Raw genomic sequence first — 27,482 nt, forward strand, 5'->3', positions numbered from 1 at the left:
TTCTTTAGGTCTAAATACTTCAGAATTTATCCACCTGTTTGCAAGTCAATGGCTTCCTTAATTTAAAAATACAAATGAAAAATGACATTTTAGAAAAACCAAGAGATAGAAGACTTTAAGTACAAAAAGTGTATGTACATATATACATGGACATCTGTCAATAAGATTTCCAAAGACTGGCGCCCAAGAAACAAATATGTCACTTTTCAGGCAATTTCCCTTCAAGTCCCTTCAAGCAATTTCCCTTTAAGTACACTCGCTGAGAGACATGTTCCAAGAGGACTATTTTTTTAAAAAGGCTCTTACAGTTACTGGGTTGGATCCAAAACAAAGATTTTCCCCCTGCCCTCCAGCAGCCATTTTTGACTCCAAAAACGTTTATTCCTGTGGTTGTGGAAGCCATGTGGATCACTGAGCTAAAATGAGAAGGGGGAATGAGGAAACATGGGAAATTTCGTCTCCCTTCTCCTTCCCCACTGCAGCCTCTCAACCTACATGGCTAATCAACCAGATGGATCTCCTGAACCCAGGAACAAATTTACAGCTGTCAGAACTTTATACAATAAAGTTAGAAAAATGAAAATTACATTAAAAATGATTTTGTCCACAAAATCTTAATGTTTATCTTACATTGCTTAGACATTAACTACTGCAAGGAGAACAGAGTTTGTGAAAGATACGTTGCTGACTTCTTTTCCCCACATAGCCTCATTCTCCTTTGAAAATTCTTTGCAAAAGTTGAGGTCATCAGGGAATGATGGGGATTTTCCTTTCTCCTGAAAGCTTTTGGCTCTTACCACTTCCCATCCTAATAACAAGGCTCTCTTGACCTTCAGAAGTGGCTTTGGGGTGGGGGGGCTGCAAGCAAAATTCCTCTCTGAGATATGTTAAAGGTGCAGCAGTCTGGACTTACAAGAAAAAAAATCAGTCTTCAAATATAATCTTCTTTCCTTGGAACACTGTGATCTGAGAAGTCTGCTCTCGACGCTTCCTGCTTGCTTCCCATGAAGGATGAAGAGGTTGTGCTGATTGTTTTCTCTTAAGCTCTTGCTTTGTACCTGCACATTTGGGCAACTGTTTCTCAGGGCATTTTCTTTCAAAAACTGTGCAAGAATGAACAGTGTGATATTACCACCAATGATACTAATATAAAGTAATAGAATTTGTCTAAAGCCAAATATAAACAGAAAAGTGAACTTTATGTTTGCTTTAATTTTCTATAAGCTAAATAAAGTTTGTTTTTTTTTAAAAAATGGAGAATGCAGGTAATAATCAAAATAAAAAATAATTATATGGGAAACTAAACATAAGTGGACAAATACACCCAAGTGGAAGCTAGTGTTCATTTTAATTATCATTTTTTGAAATATTGATAATAGTAGTAGCACTTTACACCAAAATAATTTCAAAAAATTATATAAATGGTGAAGAAATGGTTGAAGGATACTCTTCTTCAGCCAACGGAAGATTCCAGCATTAGCAGAAAGGAATCTTTGGACCCAAGCCAATGTTATTACCCTTTTAATGCAAAATGATGCTTTACTTCAGAAACTACATAAATCCAAAATGAAACAGCAAAAGCAACCTAACTTACCCATCATTTTGTTTTTGGAAAGATGGTCTATAGGAGTTCTAGGAAAGAAAAAAGGTTAGCGGACTGAGGAGGAAAAGCTATTATAGTTGAGTGGAAGTACAATTTCCCCATATTTTACTTTAAAAAAAGTCAAGATCACATTGTTTGCAATTAGTTTTGATAATGTGTTGGTTGAATTGTTTATATATTTTGTATACTCTTACCTTTAAAAAGACTTCTTAATGTCAAAATATTTTGATGTTCATTCACTGTCTTGGGGACCCCATTTGGGTGCAAAAATAGCACAGAAATGTTTTAAAACAAATAAATAAAGATGAAAGTAAAGCATATGTAAACCAACCCACAAATGACTGGTTATTATAGATATCAGTTTTACAACCCAAGTGATTTTTTGCCCTGTCATAAATAAGACTTCGCATGCTTTGAGCCAGTTTGGTATAGTAGTGATTTGAATGGCTCATGCCATGGAAGCTTCCTGAGTGATCTCAGGCCAGTCACACTCGCTCAGCCTAATTTATAAATAGACTGCACTTTTTCCAAACCAGTCAGTGATGCTGTTACACAGGTAGTTTTTCCAGGCACATTTTAAAATGAAAACTGACCTAACAGAGCAGTTAGGAAAACAGGAAGGTCTGAACCACTGTGGTAAGAAGCCAAGCATTCTTCATCCAACTCGCCCAAAATTTGTCACCAACATTATTGAATTTTAAAAATGCAAATCCTTACCTTTTTACATTCTTGGGTTTCTGTTTCAAGTTGGACAATGAAGTGTAAAATACGGATTCTAGCTTCCTGGCTTTTGCCCTTGGATAGCTGCCTTGTATGTCTGGATCTTGCACTGTGTCAGTTTGTGAACCCTTTTCTTTTATTATGGTCTTGTTTTTATCTTTGGCCAGTGATGAAAGATCAGCTGCACCCTTCTTTTTCATCCTCTTTACTTTGCCAATGAAGAAATCATCATTATCATCACTTTCATCAGAGCCAGAAGACTGATTATAGAATCTCTCTTCAGTGCTGTCATCAAAGTACTTTTCTGCTGCATCTTCTTCAGTGTTACTTGCACCACTATCTGATTCATCTTCTGCCCCATTAAGAAGATCACCTAGACATTTCTTTCTTTCTGGACATACCATCATTTCCAGTTGACTCTTAGAAACTAATTTATGATGCTTGAAAGCTTGCAATGTAGAATCAACTGAGGCCCATTTTTTTTCACTGTCCACAGTTTTTTGCTTCTCTTTCTTACAGATTTGCTTCTTTCTCTTGTCAGTGTCTGACTTCTCTCTCACTTCTATTCTTCCTTGTTTAAACATTTGGTTACATTCACTGTTACTGGAATGCTGGGTCACCTCAGGTTGTTTGGTAAGCTGTTCTTCTGATTTATGCTTTTCCAAAGAAATCGTTCTAGCTGGCTTCTTTCTTGAATCTTTGAAGGCTTTTACAGCAGCTAGGGAAGAAAAAGAAGTGACTTAAAAAAAATCCCTTCAACAACAATGGTCACTATAATGCCAAAAAAATACACCCTAAGGTCAGGGATTTAAAACAAATTCCTTGGGATATATTTTTGTATTTCTCACCATATCATTTACAAAACAAACATCTTTCTGGGTAGCCAAATACAGTGCTTGCCACTAAACTCTGTATGTTCTGATACTGATCAACTACTGAAAAAATAAATTATTGGCTGTTTATGCAAGTGTTTTTAGAGGGCCCATAGCTAAGAGATATAGCACCTGATGTTCATTCTGATAATCTCTATTAAACATTTTTCCAGGAGCAGGGCTGCAAAGATCCCTGCCTGAAACATTAAGAGAACCATTCACTGGCAGTCCAGCAGACAGCATCAGACCTAAGAGACCTAACTTTTGATTCTGCTTTATAGGTTAAGGTCTGTTTATCAGGTACAGTAAATTTTGTACAGCAGCGGAGGCCAAACTCTTGGGGTCAAGTGTGCCACCAGCCAAGTCCAAAACATGATATAATGCTCCCTTAGTGTTCACTAGAGAGTACATGAAGACTCCTTTGCTCATGCCTTTGCCTCTGGCTTGCTGAGCCACAGAATAAGCAGTAATACTTGAAGTAGTGGAAAGAGGGAAGAATTTTCTATTTTTATTTGCTATGCAATGACTTGGTTAATAACTCCCACAGTGATTATGTTGTAGGCAGGCCCACAAATGTTGGTGCTCCTGTTAGTGCGGCCACTTGTGGAATCTGTGCAGCAGGCTGGTTACCCTAATGTACAATACAAAAAGTCTATCCAAAGAAGGGTTCTCTTTTGCTAACATGGTCACCAAACCAATTCAGAGATACTGGAAGTTGCTACCATGAATATTCATCATTATATTCAATTGTAAAATTCCCTGTATCCTTGACCAAAGTTATACAACAGGACCATCTGAAGACAAGGTAACGTCTTACCTACTCTGGGGACTTTGCAGATGTGCAGAAAAATGTGACTTTGTAAATTGTTTGGGATACTTTACAGTTTATCTTAGTCTGAGGATGTGAACAGGATCCTTGGAAGCAGAAGACATCTGCTTGTCTTACCCTTACCCTTCCTGGCTACTTTAATCTTCCAGAAAGAAGCTGACTGACAGGTTTCAAGAGGTCGCTAATGCTTCCTTAAGAGTGAGGGTGGGTGGTCATACCAGTTGAAACAGTTTGTGGAGCATTCATAGAATCATAGAGTTGGGTCATCTAGTTCAGTCATCTAGTTCAACCCCCTGCACAATACAGGAAACTCACAAATACCTCTCCCTAAATTCACAGGAATTTCATAGCTGTCAGATAGCCATCAAGCCTGTTTAAAAACCTCCAAGGAAGAAGAGCCTAACACCTCCTGAGGAAGCCTGTTCCACTGAGGAACCGCTCTAACAGTCAGGAAGCTATTCCTAATGTTGAGCCGGAAACTCTTTTGATTTAATTTCAACCCACTGGTACTGGTCCTAACTTCTGGGGCCACAGGAAACAATTCCACACCATCCTCTAGATGGCAGCCCTTCAAGGACTTGAAGATGGTGATCATATCACCTCTCAGCCACCTCCTCTCCAGGCTAAACATGCCCAGCACCTTCAACCTTTCCTCATAGGACGGTCTCCAGACGCCCTACCATCTTCGTCGCTCTCCTCTGGACCCATTCCAGCTTGTCCATATCCTTCTTAAAATGTGATGCCCAAAACTGAACACAATTCTCCAGGTGAGGTCTTACCAGAACAGAGTAAAGCGATACCATCACTTCACATGATCTGGACACTGTACTTCTGTTGATACAGCCCAAAATTGCATTTGCCTTTTTAGCCACTGCATCACACTGTTGACTCATGTTCAGCGTATGATCCACTAAGACCCCTAGATCCTTTTCACACATACTACTGCTAAGACAAGCCTCTCCCATCCTATAACCATGCATTGGATTTTTCCTACCTAAATGCAGAACTTTACATTTATCCCTGTTAAAATTTATTTTATTGATTTTAGCCCAATTTTCCATTCTGTCAGGGTCATCCTGTATCCTGTTTCTGTCTTCTACTGTATTTGCAACCCCTCCCAATTTAGTAATTTAATATTTTAATATTTAATAATTTAATATTAAATTTAATAAGCATTCATTTCTTTAAAAGCCTACCCTCAACCCAGGCGATATTTTAAAAAAAATGGCCAGTTCCATTTCTGAGCAAGGTGACTTGGTGGCTGGACAACTCCAAGCTTTCCAGGCTTTCCTAGATAAGGCAAATTGTTTGGATCCCTTCCACTTGGTTTTAGGCCTAGTTATGGAACTTAATCAGCCTTTGCTACCCTAATGGATGACTTATTCTGGATCGCCTATCTGGGATGGGATTGGTAGACACCATATCACAGTGGTTCTGGTCCTACCTGGAGACTAGGTGCTGGGGATGGTGCTCAGCCCCTTGGACTTTGGCCTATAGGGCCCTGCAAGGTTCTATTTTGTCTCCTATGCTCTTTAACATCTGCAAGAAATCATTGGGAGAGATCATCTCAAGATCTGGTCTGGGTTGTCACATGAAGATAACATTCAGCTCTATCTTGCATTTCTGGCTGTTCCCAGGGAGACTGTTAGAAGCCCTGAACTGTGCCCGGAGGCAATTTTGGAGTGGATAAACTCCAAAATAAACTAAAGCTTAATATCAAAAAATCAAAAGTGCTACTGGTGAGCGGAAGGTCTGACTTGGGATTTATCCATTCTGGCTGGGGTTGCACACTCACAAAGGAAGAAATCCATAGTCTGGGAGTACTCTTGGACCCAGGCCTACTGCTGGATAAGCAGATGGTATCTGTGACCAGGAGTGGCTTTTATCAGCTTTGACTGGTTAGCCAGCTGCAGCCTTTCCTAGGCAGAAAATATCTAGACCCTGTGGTGCATTCCCTAGTTACATCTAGATTAGATTACTGCAGTGTGCTTTAAGTGGGGATGCCCTTGAGAAGTGTTCAGAAATGTCATATGGTTCAGAATGCTAAAACCAGGACACTGACTAGAGTGGCTCACAGGGACCATATCACTTGGCCCATCTACATTGGATCCCAATTTGTTTCCTGTTACAATACAAGGTGTTGTTTTTGAGCTTTGGGACCAAAATACTCAAAGGACTACTCTCTTATGAATCTGCCCAGCCATTATGTTTATCATTCAATGCCCTGCTTTGGGTTTTCCCAAACTTCTGAGATTAGGTAAATGGTAACCTGGGAGAGGGCCTTCTTAGTCATGACACCAAAGCTCTGGAACTCTCTTCCTAGGCAAATTCATCCATCCCCTTCTGTTGCCATCTTCCACCAGTGGGTGAAGACTTTTTTAGTTAGTCTGTATATTCCCTCAATGAACCCTCCTTCTTAACCAATAATTGACTTACTCTTTTAATGTTTTGAATGTTTTAATTGTTTTGATATGTGTTGGGGGGCTGCTTTTAATAGTTTTGAAATGTGATTTTATCATGTATGTTTGGTGTAGTGGTTAAGTGCATAGACTCTAATCTGGGAGAAATGGGTTTGATTCCACACTCCTCCACATGCAGCTGCTGAGTGACCTTGGGTCAGTTACAGTTCTCGAAAGAGCTGTTTTCTTATGAGCAGTTCTTAAAGGAGCTCTCTCAGCCTCACCTACCTCACAGTTGTGGGGAGGGGAAGGGAAAGGAGACTGTAAGCCACTCTGAGATTCCAAGTGAAGGGTGGGGTATAAATCCAATCTCTTCTCTCTTCTTCTGAATTGCTAACCATCTTGGTAGCCCTTGTAAGGGCAGAAAAGTGGGATGCAAACTTTGTAAATTAATTAATTAACCAAGAGAACCTCTCCCCCCTCAAAAAGTGGCCTGATAAAAATGGAATACTGGACAGAATGTTGACTATCAGTCAATAAAAGGGGGGGGGGGAGAAGAAACCAGCCTTCTCAAACCACTAGGAACGTAGAGAGTTCTGGAGTGGGAAATGGGATTAGTCCCTTTACAGTTCCTCAGAGGATCCCAGTCTGTGTGACAGGAACTACTGAGCTATCATTATCATCTCGCATGGAAATACAATATGATCATGCACATTACCTGCATTAAGGAAAAACAGAGTATCTGAAAACAATCACACATGTTTCGCTCTCCTGAACGCCCTACTTTTAGCAACCCATAAAGGAAAGAAAGAAAATGACAAAAGTGGTAGTGCAAGTAGTATCTCCCATGCGACAGAGGTGGAAACACTGGAACTCTTTCTATGTGGGATGTTTCAAATGCAAACAATTAGATATTTTTTCTCTATTTCCCTAACTTAGAAATGTCCTTTCTTAAACTGTGTTGTAACTATAGTTTTATCAGAACCTTTAAAACCATCCTTTCTAGTTCACTGGTTCTTGAAACTATGGAAAAAGAATGGATTACTGAACCATGTCACTTCTCACCTTGCTAGCAAATAGAACATAGTATATATCTACATTTACACAATGGCACTTTATTTCTTTGATATAATGAAAGAGGACTGCACCAAAATCAGGTATCCATGCATGTATTAAGTTAAATTTCTCTGTTTATCTAATTTGGATAGATAAAGCTGTCTTATATGGAACTAGACCATTAGTTATTATACCTTAGTACTACTAACCTACTGTAAGGGGTTAACTAAACATTATATTTTCCAGACTTCTCTTGTTCTTCGGATGTCCCTGAAGAAAACATAATAAGAGAAGTCTGGAAAGTCTGGAGTTCCATGCTTCCCAGGCATGCACAGGCCAAACACCTTTCCCCCCTATAATGGATAACTAATTGCTGATGCATTATACTAGTATGGGAACCTTGATTTTCTGGGGGTTCAAATCGAATTCTATTACTGACTTGAGGGAGTGGTAGTTGAGAACAATGAAGGATTGAAGAGGATTATGAAATAGGGAAGAGGAACCAGTTATCCTTCTCTGACAGGGTTGCCACTAAATTTTTATTTTTCATTTCCCTGACTTTCCCTGACCAACATTAGTCAATTTCCCTGACCACTATTTATTTATGTATTAGGCCTATATTCCGCCCTTTCCCATAATGGGCTCAAGGCAAATCACAACATAAATTGAACAATAAAACCCTACAATTTAAATTTAAAACAATACAATAAAAACCTGAACAACAGAACAATAAAACAAGATAAAGTGCTTCACGGGCAGAAAGGGCACATTTCACAAAATACAGCAGTTTTTGGCCCAAGAAGTAGTGATGGTGTTAATAATAAGATTCAGCACCGCAACAAGGCTGTAAAGCATGATATCACAACAAGGGAGGCTAATTGATAGAATAGTTGCTGGAATAGGATGCCTGCTGCCTCAACCAAAAGCCTGGTGGAATAGCTCCGTCTTACAGGCCCTATGAAATGCTAGTGACTCAGATAGGCCCAGATCTCCATAGGAAGCTGATTCCACCAGGCAGGGGCCAGAGTCGAGAAAGCCCTGGCCCTGGTCGAGGCAAGACAGACGTTCTTTGGGCCAGGGGTGGTCAGGTGTTGTGTAGCAGACCGCAATGCCCTCTAGGGCATATATGGGGAAAGATGGTCCCTCAAATATGTCAGTCCCAGGCCATGTAAGACTTTAAACGTCAGTACCAAAACCTTGAAGCAGATCCAGTACTCAATTGGTAGACAGTGCAATTGGTGCAGCACCGGCCGAATGCTTGCCCATAAAGGCAATGCAGTTAAGAGCTCTGCTGCTGCATTTTGCACCAGCTGGAGTTTCCGGATCAGCCCCAAGGGCAAGCCTGTGTAGGGTGAGTTACGGTAGTTCAGCCTGGAAGTGACCGTTGCATGGATCACTGTAGCTAAATCCTGGGCGGAAAGGTAGGGTGCCAGATGTCTGACCTGCCGAAGATGACAGAAGGCAGATTGATTAACTGCTGTCACCTGGGCCTCCATCGTAAGTGAGGCATCCAGTATCACTCCCTGACTCTTCACCTTTTGAGTCGGCACAAGAGATGCACCTTCCAGGGTTGGCAGTCAGGGGCCCTCAGTTCAGGTATACAGGGCCGGATTAACAGGCCAAGTAGGCACTGGCCTATGGGCCCCCAAGTCTTTAGGGGCTTTGGGCTGGCTTTCCCCAGTTTCGCTCCTGTTTGCAGCCCTCCCAGCCTCCATGCACAGGCAGCAACTGAGCTGCTTTTTGCCCAATTTGCCTGGTGCAGCTGCGGCCACCGTTATTACCAAGTTTGCCTCTCTCTGACTGCCCCACAGTTTTGTCAAAAGGGCTTTTGGGAAAGTGCCTGCAGGCTGCAGCAGGGGCCACAGGCAGTGGGGCAAGCACTCCAACTCTGCGATAATTTGCAAGGGGCCCTCCAAGATTTTCAAATAACAAATTTTTACTTTGCAATATATTGAAAAATATTCTACTATCAGAATCTAAACATAGTTCATCAATACATTACACATTTTCCCATCCATCCCACTCTCCAAATTCTGACCTCCGCCGATATACAAAACAAATTAAAAACCTTTTAAAAGCAACTAAAATGTAACTAAAAATCATTCACTTAGCTTTATCTTAACTCCAATATAACTACTATTCTTATTCCTTTACTTAATACTTTCTACTTAATCATCAATATTACACATTTAATCAGATAGCCATAATCTATTCTCCTTTTCAATTTAAAACACCAATTATTACTTGTTAAACATTAAACATAGATTTCGTAGTCATTAAATCATCACTAAAAATTATTCAAATCTTAATCTTATCTTAACTCACATAAACTTACTATATGAACTCAGCTACTTATATTTCATTACTAAAACAATACTCAGTAAACACAATCCTTTTTCTCTTTTAAAGTTCAGTTAATATTATCAAAAACCACTAGATGGCTCTTTACCTTCCATTGTATCTCCACATAGTTTTGGAATTTATTCCAATCTTCTTTAAATTTCTCCAGGTTACAGTCTTTTAAGATTCTAGTAGGTTTGTCCATTTCACTCCAATTAAGAACCTTTAAGATCCAGACCCATTTTTCTGGTATTTTATCTTGCTTCCGCATTTGCACATACAGTGTCCTCCCAGCTGAAAGCAAATACCACAATGTCCTGCCTTGCTTCGGAACCTTTCCATTTGTAATCCCACCAGAATGACATCCGGGGCTCTCTTAATATTATATCCCAAGATTTTCGAAATCTCTTGTTGAATCATTAGCCAAAATTGTTTCGCCTTTTCGCAAGTCCACCACATATGGTAGAAAGAACCTTCATGTTTTTTACATTTCCAACACCTATCTGAAGCTTGATTGTTCATTTTTGCTAGTTTTTTAGGTGTCATATACCACCTATACAGCATTTTAAAACAGTTCTCTTTTATATTATAACACGTTGAAATTTTCATAGAGTTTTTCCATAGGTGTTCCCACGTCTCCATTTGTATTTCTTTATTAAAGTTTATTGCCCATTTAATCATTTGAGGTTTCACCACCTCCTCTCCTGTAGACCATTTCAATAGCAACTAAGTCCTTGAAATCAATTTTTCATTTTCACCCAACAGCATTTTTTCCATTTCCGTTTTTTTCAAACCTTATACCTGTACTTCTAATATCTTTTCCACCAAGCTTTTAATCTGAAGCAATTGAAACCAATCAAATTTTCCTTGCAATTCTTCAGCCAATTTCATTTCTACTTCACCTCCCTGAAATTTTAGCAGTTGTTCATATGATACGTATTTCTCTTCTCGTGGACTTTGAGACAATTTTATAACTTCAGTCGGCACTATCCAAAGTGGTTTTCTCTCATCACCATATTTATTGTATTTTTTCCATGTATTCAACAAGTTCCTCCTTATATAATGGTGTGAGAAAAAAAAACATCCATCCTCTCTTTCCCGTAATACATATATGCATGCCAACCAAAAATATTTCCTTGCCCTTCTAAAGCCAATAATTTTAATAGATCAAAGTCATCCAGTCCTTAATCCATACCAAACATACTGCATCATGATATAGAATTAAATCAGGTAACTGGAAGCCACCTCTTTCTTTTGCATCTGTCAGGATTTTCATCTTAATTCTTGGTTTCTTGCTCGCCCATATAAATTCTGAGATCTTTCTTTGCCAACAATTAAATTGTTTCTTATCTCTCACAACTGGAATGGTTTGAAAAAGAAAAATAATTCTTGGTAAAACGTTCATTTTAATAGCAGAGATCCTCCCCAACATAGATAAATTCAATTTATTCCATTTTAGCATGTCTTCTTCAATCTTATGCCAAAGGTTTTCATAATTATTCTTATATAAATCAATATTTCTCATCATAATTTCTACACCTACGTATTTTACTTTTGAAGCAACTTCACAACCTGTAACATTTTGTAGCTCTTTCTGTTTGCCTGATGACAAGTTCTTAGTAAGGATTTTCGATTTTTCTTTGTTAATATGAAAGCCTGCTAGCTCACCATACTCTTTAATTTTCTTTAACAAGGGTGTCACTTGCAATGGATTTTCATTAATAAACATCACATCATCCACAAAGGCCCTGTATTTATATGAAAAACCTTTCAACTTCAAACCCTCAATCTCATTATCATCATCAATTTGAGACAGCAAGACCTCTAGGGTCATTATAAGCAATAACGGAGATAGAGTGCAGCCTTGTCTTGTGCCTTTGCTAAACTTCATCTGCTCAGTCAAGTCAGCATTCACACAAAGTTCAGCTTGTTGTTCTGTGTATATTGTCTTCATCATTCTTATAAAATCATCTCCTAATTTCATTGTTTCCATCACAGCAAACATAAAGTCCCAGTTGAGACTGTCAAAAGCTTTTTCTGCATCAGCAAAAAATAAGCCACCTCTTTTTCTGGATGCTTATCATAATATTCTACAATATCTATTACAGTTCTGATATTGTCTCTTATTTGCCTTCTGGGGAGAAAACCTGCTTGTTCCTCTTGAATAGAAATGTTCAAATGCTGTTTGAGTCGTTCCGCTAGAATTCTAGCAAAAATCTTATAGTCGTTGTTCAATAGTGAGATCGGTCTATAGTTTTGTTACATTCGTGGAATCTCTATCACCTTTTGGAATCAAAGAAATAACAGCTTCTTTCCATGTATTTGGCACCTTCCCATCTTGCCTTATACAGTTCATCAATTTTTGAAGATTTGTGCTAGTACTTCTCCCAAGACTTTATAGAATTTTGCTGAAAAGCTGTCAGAACCCAGAGCTTTTCCTAATTTCATTGAACAAATTGCTGCTTCAATTTCTATTTTCTCAACTGGATTGTTCAAAATCTTTTCCATATTCTCACTTAAGGGTTGTACTTTAATTTTTCGCAAATAGGCATTGATTTTCTATTTACTTGTTGACCTTTGAATAATTTGGCATAGAATTTATAGAACTCCCTTTTAATTCCAGCTTGGTCCACAATTTCTTTACCCTCCAAAAAAATCTTGTTTATGAACTTTTTCTCCCTTTTTTTTTTTCAGTTGCCAGGCCAAGTATTTCCTTGGTTTATTAGCGCCTTCAAATGATTTCTGCTGTAGCCTTTTTAAATTCCACTCTACCTCTTTATTCAGTAAATGTCTCGATACTGTAGAATTGTTATCTCTTCCATTATCCCCCCCCCCCGTCTTTTCTTGAAATCATTTTCTTTTCTGCCTATTTCTGCTTGCAAGTCCTTCAGTTGTTTTTCCTTAGCTCTTTTATCTTTATTGTTCAATGTAATTAGTAATCCTCTCATAACAGCTTTATAAGCGTTCCATACAGTCTGAATATTAACCTCTTGGTCTTCATTAGCCTGGAAGAAAGCTTTGGTGTCTTTTTCAAGAGATTTCACTAATTCAGCTTTTAACAACAGGTCTTCATTTAGTCTCCATCTTCTTCTCTTTCTCCTTCTGCTTGCTGACCACATTAATGGATTGTGGTCTGCACCTATTTTCGGAAGAATCTCTATTTTATTAGTAATAAGTCCCAAATCCTTCATAGTCCACATCATATCAATTCTTGAGAAGGAATTATGCCTTGCTGAAAAAAAAGTATAGTCACGTACATTAGGATTAAACTTTCTCCAGATGTCTTCCAAACTTTCTTGCTTTATTATTTCAAAAAAAGACTATGGCAGCTTAATATCTTTTTTCTTTTTGTTTCCCGATCTATCAAGAGAGTTCTTAATTGTTCCATTGAAATCTCCCATTAACATTACCTGTTCATAAGTCATTTGATCAAGTTGTTGCTGAATGTCTTTTAAAAAAGCATCTTTTGCCCCATTAGGGGCATATAGTCCCAACAACAATGTCTTTTTTAATTCATAAACACCTCCACAGCAATGTACCTGCCTTCATTGTCTTCAAAAACCAATTTTGGCTCCAATTCTTTTTTGATATAAAAGACTACTCCCTTTTTTTTTCTTTAGCTAATGAAAAAAATTCTTCCCCCAAAGCCTTATTCCACAAAAAATTGTAATCCAATTGCTTAATATGTACTTCTTGTAAACATACTATATTACATCTCTGCTTTTTAATCCAATGAAAAATTGCTTTTCTTTTTTGAGGTGAATTAAGTCCATTTACATTCCAAGAAATTAATTTGTAATACATAATGATTTTTCTATTATTTTGTATCCTCAAATTCTTTATTGTCCGCCAAAAATTCATTCATGCCTTGCATGTCCACTATTGTTTTCGTCGGTCTTTTATATTCAAAGCTAAGACCTTTAGGTAAAATCCATCTGTATCTTATATCCATGTCTCTCAACTTATCTGTCAGTTTCTTGAATTGTTTTCTGTCAGTTATAACTTTCCTCAGCAGTTTTTCATCATCTGCACTCTGCTTTCCTCCACTTCCAATGGGCTTTCAAATTGCTTAAGATCCTTCCCACCACGTCTCTTGTGGTAAACTTCACTACCACATCCCTGGGTAGCTTGCACTTTCTGGCAAATTCTGAATTGACCCTGTAAACATAATCACACAAATGTCCCATCTCCACAGGGTCATCTTCCATAAAGTCAGCTATTATTGTGGCAATATAATTTTTTAAATCCTCTTGGTCAGTCTCAGGTACTCCCCTGAGACTAATCATGTTCTCCATCAGCTTACAACCTTATAGTATTGCTTTATCCTGCATCTTTTTAATGGTAGCGTCTTGATCTTTTATTTTTACTTCAATCTCTTCAATCTTTTTAACTGTTGCTTGAGACTCTTTTCTTGATTCATCAATCTCTTTTTTAATATCCTTCTTTACTTCTTCAGCACTTGAATTTATTTCATTAGTTATTTCCTTTGTGAGTTTCTTCGCACTTCCTGTTATTAAGTCCTTCATTGCTTTTACCAGTCTTGCTTCCATAGCATCCAGTTGGTCCTGCCCTTGTTTAAACATTTTCCCTTCTGCCAACGAGGAGGCTCTTGCCCTTGTAGCTCAGAGCTCCCTGGCTCGAGAAATTAATTTTTAAATTTCCAAAATGGCGGCCGCAATGTTTTCAAGCCTCTCTTTTAAAAAAACTTTTCCTTTTTCCCCTAGGGCTTATTATTCATTTCCAAACACACAGTCCAGATTGTTTGACCTTTTGGGGATGATTTATGTTGGTTTTGAGTATTATTACAGTCCAATTCCAGTTTATTTTATAAAAAGACTTTGACCTTTCTATAATGGCCTCCGATGGTTCTCTATGATTTCTGGTTTATGAAAATACCCGGATGTTTGGAAGTTCCTCTTTCTCTCAGCAATTAGTTCTTGACTCTCTGGCAATGAAGTCCCGTTCTCACTGGTTGTAAATCTCACGATGTTTGAAGCACACGTCACTTCCTGCTTTGTAATAGGAGATTGCAGTTTTGTTATGGCTGGGGTTTTTTTCAGAAGCCACAGGAATTTTCAACAGCAAGTATTTTTCTGCATTTAACTGCTTTCTCTTAATTCCAAAAACTCCATTTTCACCCCCTTTCACTTCTCTTTAATTTCATATTGTAGCCAATAGTTCTGGATCTTAAAACTTTTTTTTTTAAAGTCTTAATCTGGTCCGAAGTGAAAGATAAGAATCTTCTACCTTAACGACGTTTATCATTAATTATACCGTCCACTCTGTTTTCAGATGTTGTTATAGTCCATAGAAAGCTGGAACCTTGATGAGTTTATGTCAAATCAATGACTCTGGAGATTCTTTGTAGATGATGGAATGCAAACTCTCATCGGGGATCCTTCAAAGCCGAAAAAAACCCCTCCTGGGATCTCTTGTCAGCCAAAGTAAGTCCCCTCGAATTATTATGCACGTCTTGGACAGATTCCTTTGCTGGAAAATGTAGGCAGCAGGCATTAAAGTGCTTTTTATGCCCAAAACAAAGATCTCGGTCTGTTCCTCTTAAGAGAAATAGGTCAGCTCATCATGCTCCAACTCTGGAAGTCCTCGGGGCCCTCCAAGATTTTGACTGCCTAGGGGCCTCCAAAGGTTTAATCTGGCATTGCAGGTACAGGATCTCCATTTTAGCTGGATTAAGCTTCAGCCAGCTTTGTTGCAACCATCCAGCCACAGCTTCTGGAGCCCTAGTCAGATGATCTGGGGCAGAATCTGTTTGGCCATCCAGCAACAGATAGAGCTGGGTATCATCCACATAACCCAGCCCAAAACCGTGAGCAATCTGGGCAAGGGGGCACATATAGATGTTGAACATAATTGGCAAGAGAATAGCTCCCTACGGTACACCACATTCAAGTAGGTGAAGCATGGAGGTCTGCTCGCCAAGAGCCACCCTTTTTCCCCGACCACAGAGAAAGGAAGAAAACCACTGTAAGGTAACCCCCTGAACTCCAATATCGGCAAGGCGGTGGGTCATTAGATCATAATTGACCATGCCAAACACTGCTGAAAGATCTAACAATAACAGCAGCATTGACCCGCCTTGATCCAGATGCCTTCTGAGGTAATCTGTGAGGGCAACCAAAGCAGTTTCCGTCCCATGACCAGGGTGAAAGCCGAACTGGAAAGGGTCAAGGATAGAAGTATCCTCCAGGAAAGCTTGAAATTGCTCCACCATAGCATTCTCAATTACCTTGCCCAGAAACTGAAGATTCCAAACTGGGTGTAATTGGCCAGGACCACAGGATCCAAAAATGGCTTCTTTAAAAGCGAATTCTTTGAGCCTAACTGGGAATGTCCCTGATGATAGTGATAGATTAACAATGTCAACCAGAGGACTCTAGACATCGGCACAACTGCTTTAACAAGACAAGATGGGCAGGGGTCCAGAGGACAAGTGGTAGGCTTCACTGCAGCCAAGATCCTATCTCCATATTCCAGAGAAATTTGACTGAAGTGGTCCTAAAAAGGGCCAGAAGATGGACAATGGGGCTTCCAGTTCTTGTCCTGAATCAACTGTGGCTGGGAGATCCTGGCGGAGAGTCAGGACTTTATCTGCGAAATAAGTTGCAAAAACCTCACAGTCAATGTCCATTTCCCTAACCTTTTGGTTGCCTGTCGGCACTGTTGTTATTCAAATATACCATTCAAATATAACCATGTTAAACATGAATAGGTCATACTGCATTTATGCAAGGCTTAATGAAATGTTCCACTCTACAACTACACAAGTCTCAACAGCAAAAATATTTGTCAGAGATTTAATATCAGCTTCTTTCAACATTAACTGCAGCATCATCTTGTTTTTCAATTGCACCAATAATTACACCAAGATACAAACTTCAATTCAAGTAAACTCTGAATGCTATCAAGTAGAAACTTTCCAAAGTTGGGAAAGTTTCACTTTCACTTTCTAGTTCCAGAAAGTGTAATGAACAGATCAACAGCAAGAAAGGAGGTAGAGTTTCTGCAATCTAGAGAAGCAGACAACCTTCATTTGCAACCTTTATACATGGGAGAAGTCAGGAAAGAGGGTGAGAGAGTTGGTACTCTGTAAACTCCAGCAAGAACAAGCAATCACATTTGCAAAATTTACTTTGCATGGTGCAGAGTAGAAAGTGCTAGCTGTCTGTGAAATCCAACAGCGGCAAAACTCATTTCCAGCTCTGTGCTGGGTTTAGCAGGGGACAAAACAACCATTCCATACACAAGCATGACTCAAAAACATGCTTATCTTTATATCTAAGTTAAATGTAGTACTAGCAGGTAGGGTTTAATGCAGTACTAGCAGGTTAGATGTTTAAAGTTTGTCTATTGCTAAACGGTTAAACCAGCCTTGCTTTGCAAATGCTACAGGCAGACCTTGGAAATCATGCAGGGACAGAGCTCAACAAACACATTAGGCTGGTTGCTGGGGGTGGAGCTGAGAAAAAAAGCTGGGCATCATTACATTTTACTTGTATTCTACTACTTCTCTATTCCAATTACAAGAACAGATCATGCTCTTGCTGCAGCAGGTTGAATATATTTTAATCACAATTTCCCTGACTTTCCCTGACTTCAGACCAATTTCCCTGACCAATTTCCATTTCCCTGACCTTTCAGAAAGTGGCAACCCTGTCTGAGGGTAATAGGAGAGGGGGTGATCCCTATCAAGTGTTAAAGAAGAAAAATTAGAACCCATGTGTATATTCCTGCCTCCACAGATCTTAGTAATTTTGTAACAAATAAGTTTATGCTTATTTATTAAAGCCAAGTGATCTCTCTCGCAACAGCTATAAATGCCAATCAGTAAAACAAAACAGATACATTGTTGTGACTAATATCTATTGTATACAGTTATACAAAGTTTCCCTGTTGCCTTTTCGCCTGCCATGTTTAAAACTGAAACCTCTCTGACAGTCTAACTTGACCATTTCCCATAAAAGTGAGATAAAACAGTTTATGTGTTGAGAATTAATATCAGCCTCTTGTGTGCCATAATAATAAAACATATACCAACAAAGGGGTTTTTTGGGGGGTTCCTCAGCATCCTAAGCTGGGGGGACAGTCAGAGAAACAAAGAAAAAGGGTCTGCTGCTCAGCAAAGGTGGGGGGAAAGAAGCAGGGAATCATCATACCCTCAGTTTTCCAGACCTGAACTGTAACGTGGAGCTAATGGGCTCCTCAGGACTGTTTCAGGTCAGGAAAACAGTCCAACTAGGGTTGCCAAGTCCAATTCAAGAAATATCTGGGGACTTTGGGGGTGGAGCCAGGAGACATTAGGGGTGGAGCCAAGATCAAGGCTGTGACAAGCATAACAGAACTCCAAAGGGAGTTCTGGCCATCACATTTAAAGGGACGGCATACCTTTTCAATACCTTCCTTCCATAAGAAATAATGAAGGATAGGGGCACCTTCTTTTGGGGCTCATAGAATCGGACCCCATGGTCCAATCTTTTTGAAACTTGGGAGATATTTTGGGGAGAGGCACTAGATGCTATACTGAAAATTTGGTGCCTCTACCCCCCCAAAAAGCCCCCTCAGAGCCCCAGATACCCGCATATCAATTCTCCATGATTTTCTATGGAAATAAGTCTCCACAGGGAATCATGAGTTCCCATCAGACATTTCCCTCCCCTCCCCACACTTTCTGACGACTCTGAAGCGGGGGGAGGGCCTCCAAACTGGGGGATCCCCTGCCCCCACCTGGGGATTGGCAACGCTACCTGGAAGTGACATCACAGAAAAGTTGGAGTTTTGGTTTAGGTGGGGTGTTGGTTCAGTGTGCCCTGGAAGTGACACCACAAGAAATGACATAATTCCTATCTCCCAGCTCCACCCCCAAATTTTAGTGGGCCACAAAGGAGAAGTGTAAAAATAACACGGCCACGGGAAAGAAAAATTTGGGAAACCCTGCTCTACATCATTTCTTCTTGTATCAGTGATTTTTGGGCAACCAGACATCTACCTCTGCTCACAGCATCAATGCAAGTCTTATGAGACAATGCATATCTTCAGAGATTCAATTGTGTGATCAAAGGCTGCCTTTGCCAGTTGCAATTGATTTTCAAGGACAGGTTGGGATAAGCAAACTTCCAGGGTTAAAAGGGACAGTAATACAGAAGAGAGCGCCTCTGGGTTTATGCAGAGCACCAAGAACCATCTGCAGATCTGGTCTGGAGAAAAGCAGGGATTCCAGTTCTGTCCAGATGCTGCTTTGGGGCAGTTTAGAGCCCTAGCATGTCTCCTTTTGGAAACAGCATACACACATCCCAGTTCTCCCCCTGCGATCTGTGGTTGAGGCATTACAAGCCTGGCGCTGGAAAGACACGTGGAGAGAAGCATGTGTTAAGCAACAGACATTCCAGCTACCTGCTCGGGATTCTCTCCCCAGGGGTCTACACTCTCCCCTCCCTGCCTGCCTGCCTCTCTCACCACATGGATCTGCAGCTCCACCACTACCTTCAGCGGCATCCCCGCCGTCGGCCAGGCTCAGGGGGCTTGGAGTGTGGCAGAGGACTCTCCCGCTTCGCTCGCCCGCCCTGGCGTACCTGCTCCAGGGGAAAGCGTCGGGTGGAGGAGGGCTGAGGGGAGGGGCGTCCTCAAAGATTCGAGCAATTAGCGCCGATCCCTACGCAAGCCCCCCCCCCCCCCCCGCAGATAGGAAAGCCGGAATTGCACTCAGTGCTGTTGGGAACGTTCGTTTTGCATGAGGAGGGGGACGAGGGAGCACACAAGGGTTCGCGTGCAAGTGAGTTCTTGCATCGTCAGGGGAGATTTGGTGTGGCAATTTTCTAAGATTTAGCTAGGTTGCCAAGTCTGGGTTGGGAGGTCAATCAGAGACTCTGCTTGACCTCAGAGGGGAGGGGAACGGAGCAGGCCGCCGCCACGCACTGCGAACTGCCGCCTCTTCTCGCCTTCAACTTGCTGCTGCTCCTCTAAGACGGGCTCAGCAGCCTCCGAAGGATCCGGACTCGCGGCCTTTGCGCCGTTCCCCCCTTTCCTTCCCCCGCTTCCGTTTTTTTTGCACAGCGGGGAAAGAGGGTTCAAATTCGGGGGTCCCCCGCCAGGGCGGGAGGGTTGGGAAGCCTAAGTCCAACAGAAGGTCCAAGCTCCTTCTCTCTGCAGTCCTCATCAAAATCAGGGCTGCATGACTGTTAAGTGCAAAATTCCTGAACATGCCTCTCAGTACAACCCAGGGATCTTCCCCCAGAGAAAATGTAATGGGCAGTTAGGCCTGATGCAGCAGTTCTGCAGGGCTTCAGAGAGAACAGTCATTTCTCACAACTGTAACTACAATTCTTTTAAATTTTTAGTATCGTCTAGACCAGGGGTGTCACACTCATTTGTTATGAGGGCTGGATCTGACATAAATGAGACCTTGTTGGGCTGAACCACGTCAGGCCAGGCCATATGTGTACCTATTTAAGATTAGGTAGCAGAAATACAAAATTTATAAAGGACACAGACAAACACAATTAAAAGATTTTTTTAAAAAAAATCTTAAAACATGCTTATAACATTAGTACTCATTGGTCTTAAAAGTGCTTTCTTTGTATTTCCCCCATGGGAGCCAGGGGACTGGGCAAAGGAAGCTCTGGCTCTTTCCTTCCTTCCATAGGGGACCAGGAGGGGGAGGAGTGTCAGCCTATAGAATGTAGAGAGGCTTGACTCAGCAACTCTGCAGTGTGATTGAGAGAGCCTGGTAAAGCAAGCTCTGCCTCGCCCCCTTCCTCCCCGAGGGATAAGCCTCAGCCAATGGAGAAAAAATAAGTTTTACTCTGTACCTCCTGTGCGATTGGGCAAGCCTTGCAAAGCAAGCTGTGATGCAGAAGGAAGAAAGAGAGGAAGAAAGAAGCAGATGACAGCCAGCCGATGACAGCCTGATAGGAGCCCTCCGGGGGCCTAATTCAGCCCCTGGGCGGCATGTTTGAAACCCCTGGTCTAGGCACATTATAGTGCAAGGAGGACCAGAAAAATAATAATAATAATAATACTTTTTATTTATATCCCGCCCTCCCCGCACAAGCAGGCTCAGGGCGGCTCACAACGTATAAATGCAATACAATAAAATCATTCATAGCAATAAAATCATCATAAATCAATTTACAGATTATATTAAAATTAACATTATGGTGCTATAATAGTTCTTTCATAAGTTCATAAAAAGACAACACATTTTCTTAAAAGTTGCTTACCTGTAACTGATTATCTTTGAGCAGTAATATATGTATTCACACCCTCAGGATGCTGATTTCCATTTGACCATCAGGCATTGGCGCAGACAATATCTCAGATTAGTAGTGGGCCCAGACCATTATCAGTACACTGCACTTCCTTTTGGACTCTCAATGGCCCCCAGGGTCTTTACCAAGACAATGGTGGTGTTTGCGGCTTATCTTTGTCTTCAAAGGACTATCATCTTTCCTTACATCAATGACAGGTTACTGATTGGCAACTCTCAAAATTAGCAACTACCACCATTGTCTTAGTAAAGTCCCTGCGGGCCGTTGAGAGTCTGAAAGGTAGTGTGGTGTACCGATAATGGTCTGCGCCACTGCAAACCTGAAGTATTGTCTGTGCCAATACCTGATGGTCAAAATGAAATAGGCATCCTAAGGGTGTGATGCACAGAGACCAACGAAGAAGATTCAACATAATTTTGAATACTGACTGAATGAATGAACTTTATTACAGTCATAGACCAATATAAAAACTATAACACATCATATAAAACCCTCCTAAAATACCTAAGATAGTATAAATACCCTCCTAAAAAAACATAAAATATAATAAAATACATAAACATTTCCCCACCTATACAATCCAAGATAGCTAAAATATAATTTAACCAATTTTAAAATTCAAGTCAGTTCCAATTTATATAAATCCTTTAAATCAGAGTATATAAAAACATTTATAAACTAAAATTCCAAGAGATCATACAAGACATGCAGTTTCTTGTTTCTTAGTATGGAACTTCACAAGATAATGGCAAAATTTGGCTATCTGTCTAGAGATAGTTGGACTTGCATCCACCAAAAGTTTCTCCAAACATGCCTCGTCCGCGTCTGCCATTGGTTTAACTACAAACGGGGAAACTAACCTATCCCTCTGTACTTGGTGGAAAGGGCATCGAAAAAACATATGAGTCATCGACTCCACCTCTCCCATAGCACAAGGACAGCGTCGGTCTTCATACGGGACTTTTCTATATTTCCCTTCTAGCACCTTTGAGGGCATGGCTGCGCATCGAGCCAACGTAAAGGCTCTTCTGTGGGCTGGTACCTCCAAATAAAAAAAGTACTTGGCCGTCCTCATAACATATTTGGTCTCAGTAGCTGCTAAAAAAGAGGGGGCCTGTTCTAGATCCCTTTGTCTCTCTATATCGCAGATTCTTTGTTTGATAATACTTTTTGCTTTGGCATAGCTCTGCGCCAAGAGGTTTTCAAGTGAGAATCCTATACTTTCTAAGTTGCTTCTGACCAATTGCAGCCACCTTGGCCTATAGGGGTCCTGAGTTATTAAAGGGAAGAGGCCTTTTTTGTTTTTATGGATCCTTAGCCATTGATATGCCGAAGATAACATAATTCTGGCCTCAATTCTCATTTGCCCAGTTTCTAAACGCAAAAGGGCATTTGACACACCTGGCGGAAGCTGCAAAACGTTACGAAGAAATTTAGATTGCACTTTCTCGAGAGCCTTCAGTTTTTTAGCCGAAATGCCCAGGTTAATACCATAGAGCAATTGTGTTAACACTTTGTATTGGAACAGTTTCAGTGCTGCCGGGACATAGAAGGCCCCCTTAGAGCGAAAAAATCTCAGGATAGCGTACATTGTTTTCTCAGCTTTCTCCACCCTCATATTACAATGTTCAGTATAGGCACCTGTATTCTGAATTACCATTCCCAAATAAGTAAATTTTGTTACTTGTTCTATTTTCTTCCCTTTCATAGTCCAATACCTCTTCTTGGCTTTTTTGCCAAATGCCATCACTTTTGTTTTTTCAAAGTTTATTACCAACCGTTCATTTTCGCAGTACTTAACAAAGCTGTCTAATGCTCTCCGCAACCCAATAGGTGTTCTAGATAACAGTACCACATCGTCTGCATATAGCAGTACTGAAAGATGGCGAAGAGCCAGCTTTGGGGGGTGAAATTTAGTATCAGTCATATGTTCCACCATATCACTGATATAGTAGTTAAATAGGATGGGGGCCAAAAGGCAACCCTGTCTTACACCCTTCTGAGTTTTTATTGGTTCTGTAAGTAATCCCTGCATATTACATCTCACTCTAAGAAATGATTCTTCATGGAGTCCACGAATAAGAAATAGCAGCCTTTTATCAATATTAGAAGCCGCTAGTTTTTGCCACAATCGTTGCCTTGAAATGGAATCAAATGCTGCCTTTAAATCAATAAAAGCAGCATATAGAGCAGTTGTACCTCTGGCAGAGTACTTCCCAATTAACTGTTGCAATATCAGGCAGTGCTCGATTGTCGACCTTTCTTTCCTAAATCCAGCCTGTTCCAGGGGAATAATTTCTTCTTGTTCCATCCATATTTCTAGTTTTTCTAAAAGATGTCTTGTATAGATCTTACTTATTATATTTAAAAGACTTATGGGCCTATAATTGGCGGGATTATTTCGATTGCCTTTTTTAAAAATAGGGACAACTATAGCTGTCCCCCACTGCTTTGGGATTCGGCCTGTTTGATCAACATAAGTGAAAAAAGATGCCAGAAATTGTGCCCACCAATTTACATTCTCTTTAAGCATCTCAGCTGGTATGCCATCTATACCTGGAGCCTTCCTATTTTCCAGTTGCATTATATGGGCTTTTATTTCTTGCGTACTAACTGGTGGCCACTGAGGGAAGTTCTCTATGTTACCTGGAAAGGAGGGTTGGACATTGTCATCATATAAATTCTGGAAGAAAACAGTCCATGTTTCCGCTGGAATATACATGTCCAGGGGAGAGGCTATCTTAACCCCCCCAATCTTTGTTAATTTCCAAAAAAGCGCAGAATTTTTTAGTTTTACAGCCTGTATAAGTTCCTCCCATAGTTTCCGAGTATACTCTTTCTTCTTCCTTTGAATAATGCCTTTATAGGTTTTTTTATGGCTCACTAGGGCACTTTGTGTCTCTACCCTTTTTTCTATGCTACTTCTCATAGCAAGATAATACAAACGATTTAGTTCTTTTTTTGCTTGGACACATTCAGAATCAAACCAACGTTTTGTTTTCCTATAATGCTGATGTAATCTATTCCCTGCTGGCACAGTCATAATAGAGTAAATCTCCTGGATTATATCTTGGTAAACTATTAACGGGTCTTGGTTTTCCTCTAAAGCTGTGAACACTAACACATGCTTCTGCAAATTTTCTGGAGTTAAGATTTCTTTCACTTTTTTATCCAATTCCCCACCCCACCTTACTCTTTTCCCCATAATTCCTATCCTTGTTGTATAACATACCTCATTTTGGTTAGGATTTAATGGGAGAGCTATCTGCAGACATAGAGGTAGATGGTCACCCTCCAAGTATGGGAGTACTTGGAAATTTTTAATCAGAGGTAATAGAGAATTGCATACCAACATATAATCAATAGTGCTCATTCTATTCCCAGACATAAAAGTATATTCGCCTGGATGATCGCCATAGAATGCCCCATTTAGGATATGGAACTCTCTTCTGCCTGCTAATTTAGCTAAACATAGGCCGGCAAAGTTTGCCTTACAATCTTTAAAATCTCTTGTGAAGGGAAGTCCATTCTGGCCTTGTTCCTGCTCATTTAGTAGGGAATTAAATTTATTTGCTAAGAAGGCATCATTCATTCCCATACGGGCATTGAAATCCCCTGCCAGTAAGATTTGAGCTTCCGGGTGTTCCAGGGAAAGATTTATTATAAATTGGTCTAGTGACGCCCAGTTTTCTTCTATAGATGTCTGTTTTGTTAGAGGTGGGAGGTATACATTTATAATAATCAGGATTCCCCTATCCCATCTCACCAATATAGCCATAGCTAAATGGGACAGCGAGGGTTTCAACACACACTGAACCTTAAGGGCATTGGAGATAAAAATGCCCAAGCCTCCCCTTAACCTCCCTGGACCTTTTCCTGGAACTGCTGGTAAACTATAGGAGGAATAACCGTCCAGCAAAAGAGTTTCTGGCTGGCTGGACTAATTTGGACTTACCTTTAATGACAGCAATTTTTGTCTTCAGCAGTGGGTGAGTTGTCAGTCTAGCAATTGCTCTGTCTGTTGCTGTAGAATCAGGCTGCATTAAAAAAAGGCAGATCTTGTTCAATGACAAAACACAACAAGCTACCACTGTGGTGAAATACATCTATATGTGTTTATATTAAGAAAATTATGAATATCATTATGTAAGCCCTTATTTGTACTCTACCAATTCAAGGGAATGCTTATAAATAAAAACCCACTCTGGTTCTTTGAGTAAAGCAAGTGAGGCCAGTTCTTCTTGAGATGATTAGCTCAAATATATGAGGCAGAAATCAGATCCTGTCATGTCACAAACAACAGCAAACAAGAGGGCAAGACTGTTTCTATACTAAGCACACTCAATTTATTTCTATTTGCTATACGACCAGTGTTTGGGATGAGGATGCTGACATGCAACACCAATCTATTACAATTTGTTATTTAACATGGGCTATTAAACTTGTATTAGACATTTCAATTCTTTGATTTTCTGTGTATTTGCACAGAATTTTATAATATAATGTGACTGTAGTTATATTGTACATCATATAGCTACCTTCCATGCAATTAGGGGAGCCACCATAAAATGGCTATGAGGGAGCTGGTAACTGGAAAAAAGCCCAAAGAAAAAACCCATAAATGGACATAAATGCTCACAGGAAAAAAGTCCATATGGAAACATGCCCACATGGTAACAAACCCACATGGAAAGAAGCCCACATGGAATAGGGTTGCCAAGTCCAATTCAAGAAATATCTGGGAACTTTGGAGGTGGAGCCAGGAGACTTTGGGGGTGGAGCTAAGAGCAAGGTTGTGACAAGCACATTTGAACTCCAAAGGAGTTCTGGCCATCGCATCTAAAGGGACCATGTTCCTTTTAAATGCCTTCCCTCCATAGGAAATAATGAAGGATAGGGGCACCTTCTTTGGGGGCTCATAGAATTTGACACCCTGGTCCAATCCTTTTGAAACTTGGAGGGTATTTTGGGGAGAGGCACTGGATGCTATGCTGCAAATCTACCCCCAACTTCCCAGATATTTCTTGAATTGGACTTGGCAACCCTATTCCATGTGGGCTTCTTTCAGTATGGGCTTCTTTCCATGCGAGTTTGTTTCCATGTGGGCTTTTTTCCTGTGAGCATTTGGAACAGAGATCCAGCCAGCCCAAGCAGGCCTCACTCGCCTTGGGCTCTCCTGGGCCGCCTCCATCCCCGGTCAAAAGGCCAGCAAGCCACCCGCTGCCCAAAATCACATAAGAAGTGGAGAAAGGGTGTTGTGGGCTTCTCCAGGGGTTAATGAGGGCTGCTGGGGTATGCCAAAGCCCCTGGTGGCTGGCTGGCTACCTGCTCTCCTAATCCAGGGATTGTTATGCAGCTGCACCTACTATTCAATGGATAAGGTTGGTGGGGAGGAAGAAGGGGAGCCATCAGAAAGGTTCAGGAGCTGTGCTCCTGTGAGCTCCTGCTGAATCTGAGGCCTGGTTAGGTTGCCAAAATGTTCTTTTAAAAAGAATGTACTTAGCTTATGTGATCATTAGAAAGGATTTTTTAAATGTTCAGAATTTGATGTTAGTTTTAATAGCGAATTACTTATTGTAATGTCTTTATTGCATTTTAACTTGTTTTTAGCACATAATGAACAGCTAACTAGAGAAGGAGACCAGCTGGGGATATTTCTCAACTACCTTATGGTTCAACAATCAGAAGAGTCCCTTGAGCAATTCAACTAAAGTCTACAAAAATTCAGAGGCAGGAAACCAATTGTCCAGTTACAGCCAGTTTGAAGTGGAAGGAAGCTGGGGCATCATCACTACCCAGTGAAAAGTGTGGTATTGTGTATAAGTGAAAGACTGCTGCAAAAACACAACAGCTTGAGGAATGAATAGATTCAGCGACAACATCAAAGCTCTGCTGCTACAGCATTTCAGCAGGAACCACAGTGGCAGATAAAATACCCCTGAATAGAAAAGCACTGATATGTAGAAGACTCCTAAGTGTTGGGCTCAACATGCATGGCACACCAAATGCCTGGTCTGATTTCCCCTGAAGTCTAATAGATACAATCAAGCAGGGGGCCTGCCAGACTTGCTCATTTGCCTCTCTCCCCGTTCTGCCCATTTCCCTGCCTGCTCTTTTCTGCCGCTGCCTGCCTATCACCACTCTGCTCACTTGCCCCGTCTTTGACCTTCTCCTCTCTCCTGTCTTTCTTCCTTCATTAAGGAATTAAGACTGAACAGCATTAAGACTGAATAGCAACTTCCACTCTTCCTTCCTCTCAAAGCCTCTAAGTGATGTGGTGGTAGCTTCCCCCCATCATCCACTCAGGCTGGGCTAATGGAGGTGCACTGTCTACACAAGAACAAACAATATTACTCTGTTTGGGAGTATTTAGACCCATTT

The 27,482-nt window shown here is 40.6% G+C and overlaps 1 protein-coding gene across 2 annotated transcripts in view; it reads right to left on the reverse strand.

Moving 5' to 3' along the window:
* SRFBP1 (serum response factor binding protein 1) overlaps positions 1 to 27,482 on the reverse strand; it is a 119,392-nt gene continuing 91,910 nt past the window's right edge. For both annotated transcript variants that reach the window (XM_060235550.1, XM_060235551.1), the window contains 4 exons: positions 25,057 to 25,138; positions 2,321 to 3,041; positions 1,595 to 1,632; positions 1 to 1,103 (listed from right to left, as the gene is read on the reverse strand). In XM_060235550.1, the coding sequence (XP_060091533.1) occupies positions 925 to 1,103; positions 1,595 to 1,632; positions 2,321 to 3,041; positions 25,057 to 25,138 (1,020 nt within the window). In that variant the 3' untranslated portion in view covers positions 1 to 924. The remainder of the gene's footprint in view (positions 1,104 to 1,594; positions 1,633 to 2,320; positions 3,042 to 25,056; positions 25,139 to 27,482) is intronic.

This window comes from Heteronotia binoei, chromosome 4 (assembly GCF_032191835.1).
Source record: "Heteronotia binoei isolate CCM8104 ecotype False Entrance Well chromosome 4, APGP_CSIRO_Hbin_v1, whole genome shotgun sequence".
NCBI classification, from domain to species: Eukaryota; Metazoa; Chordata; class Lepidosauria; order Squamata; family Gekkonidae; genus Heteronotia; species Heteronotia binoei.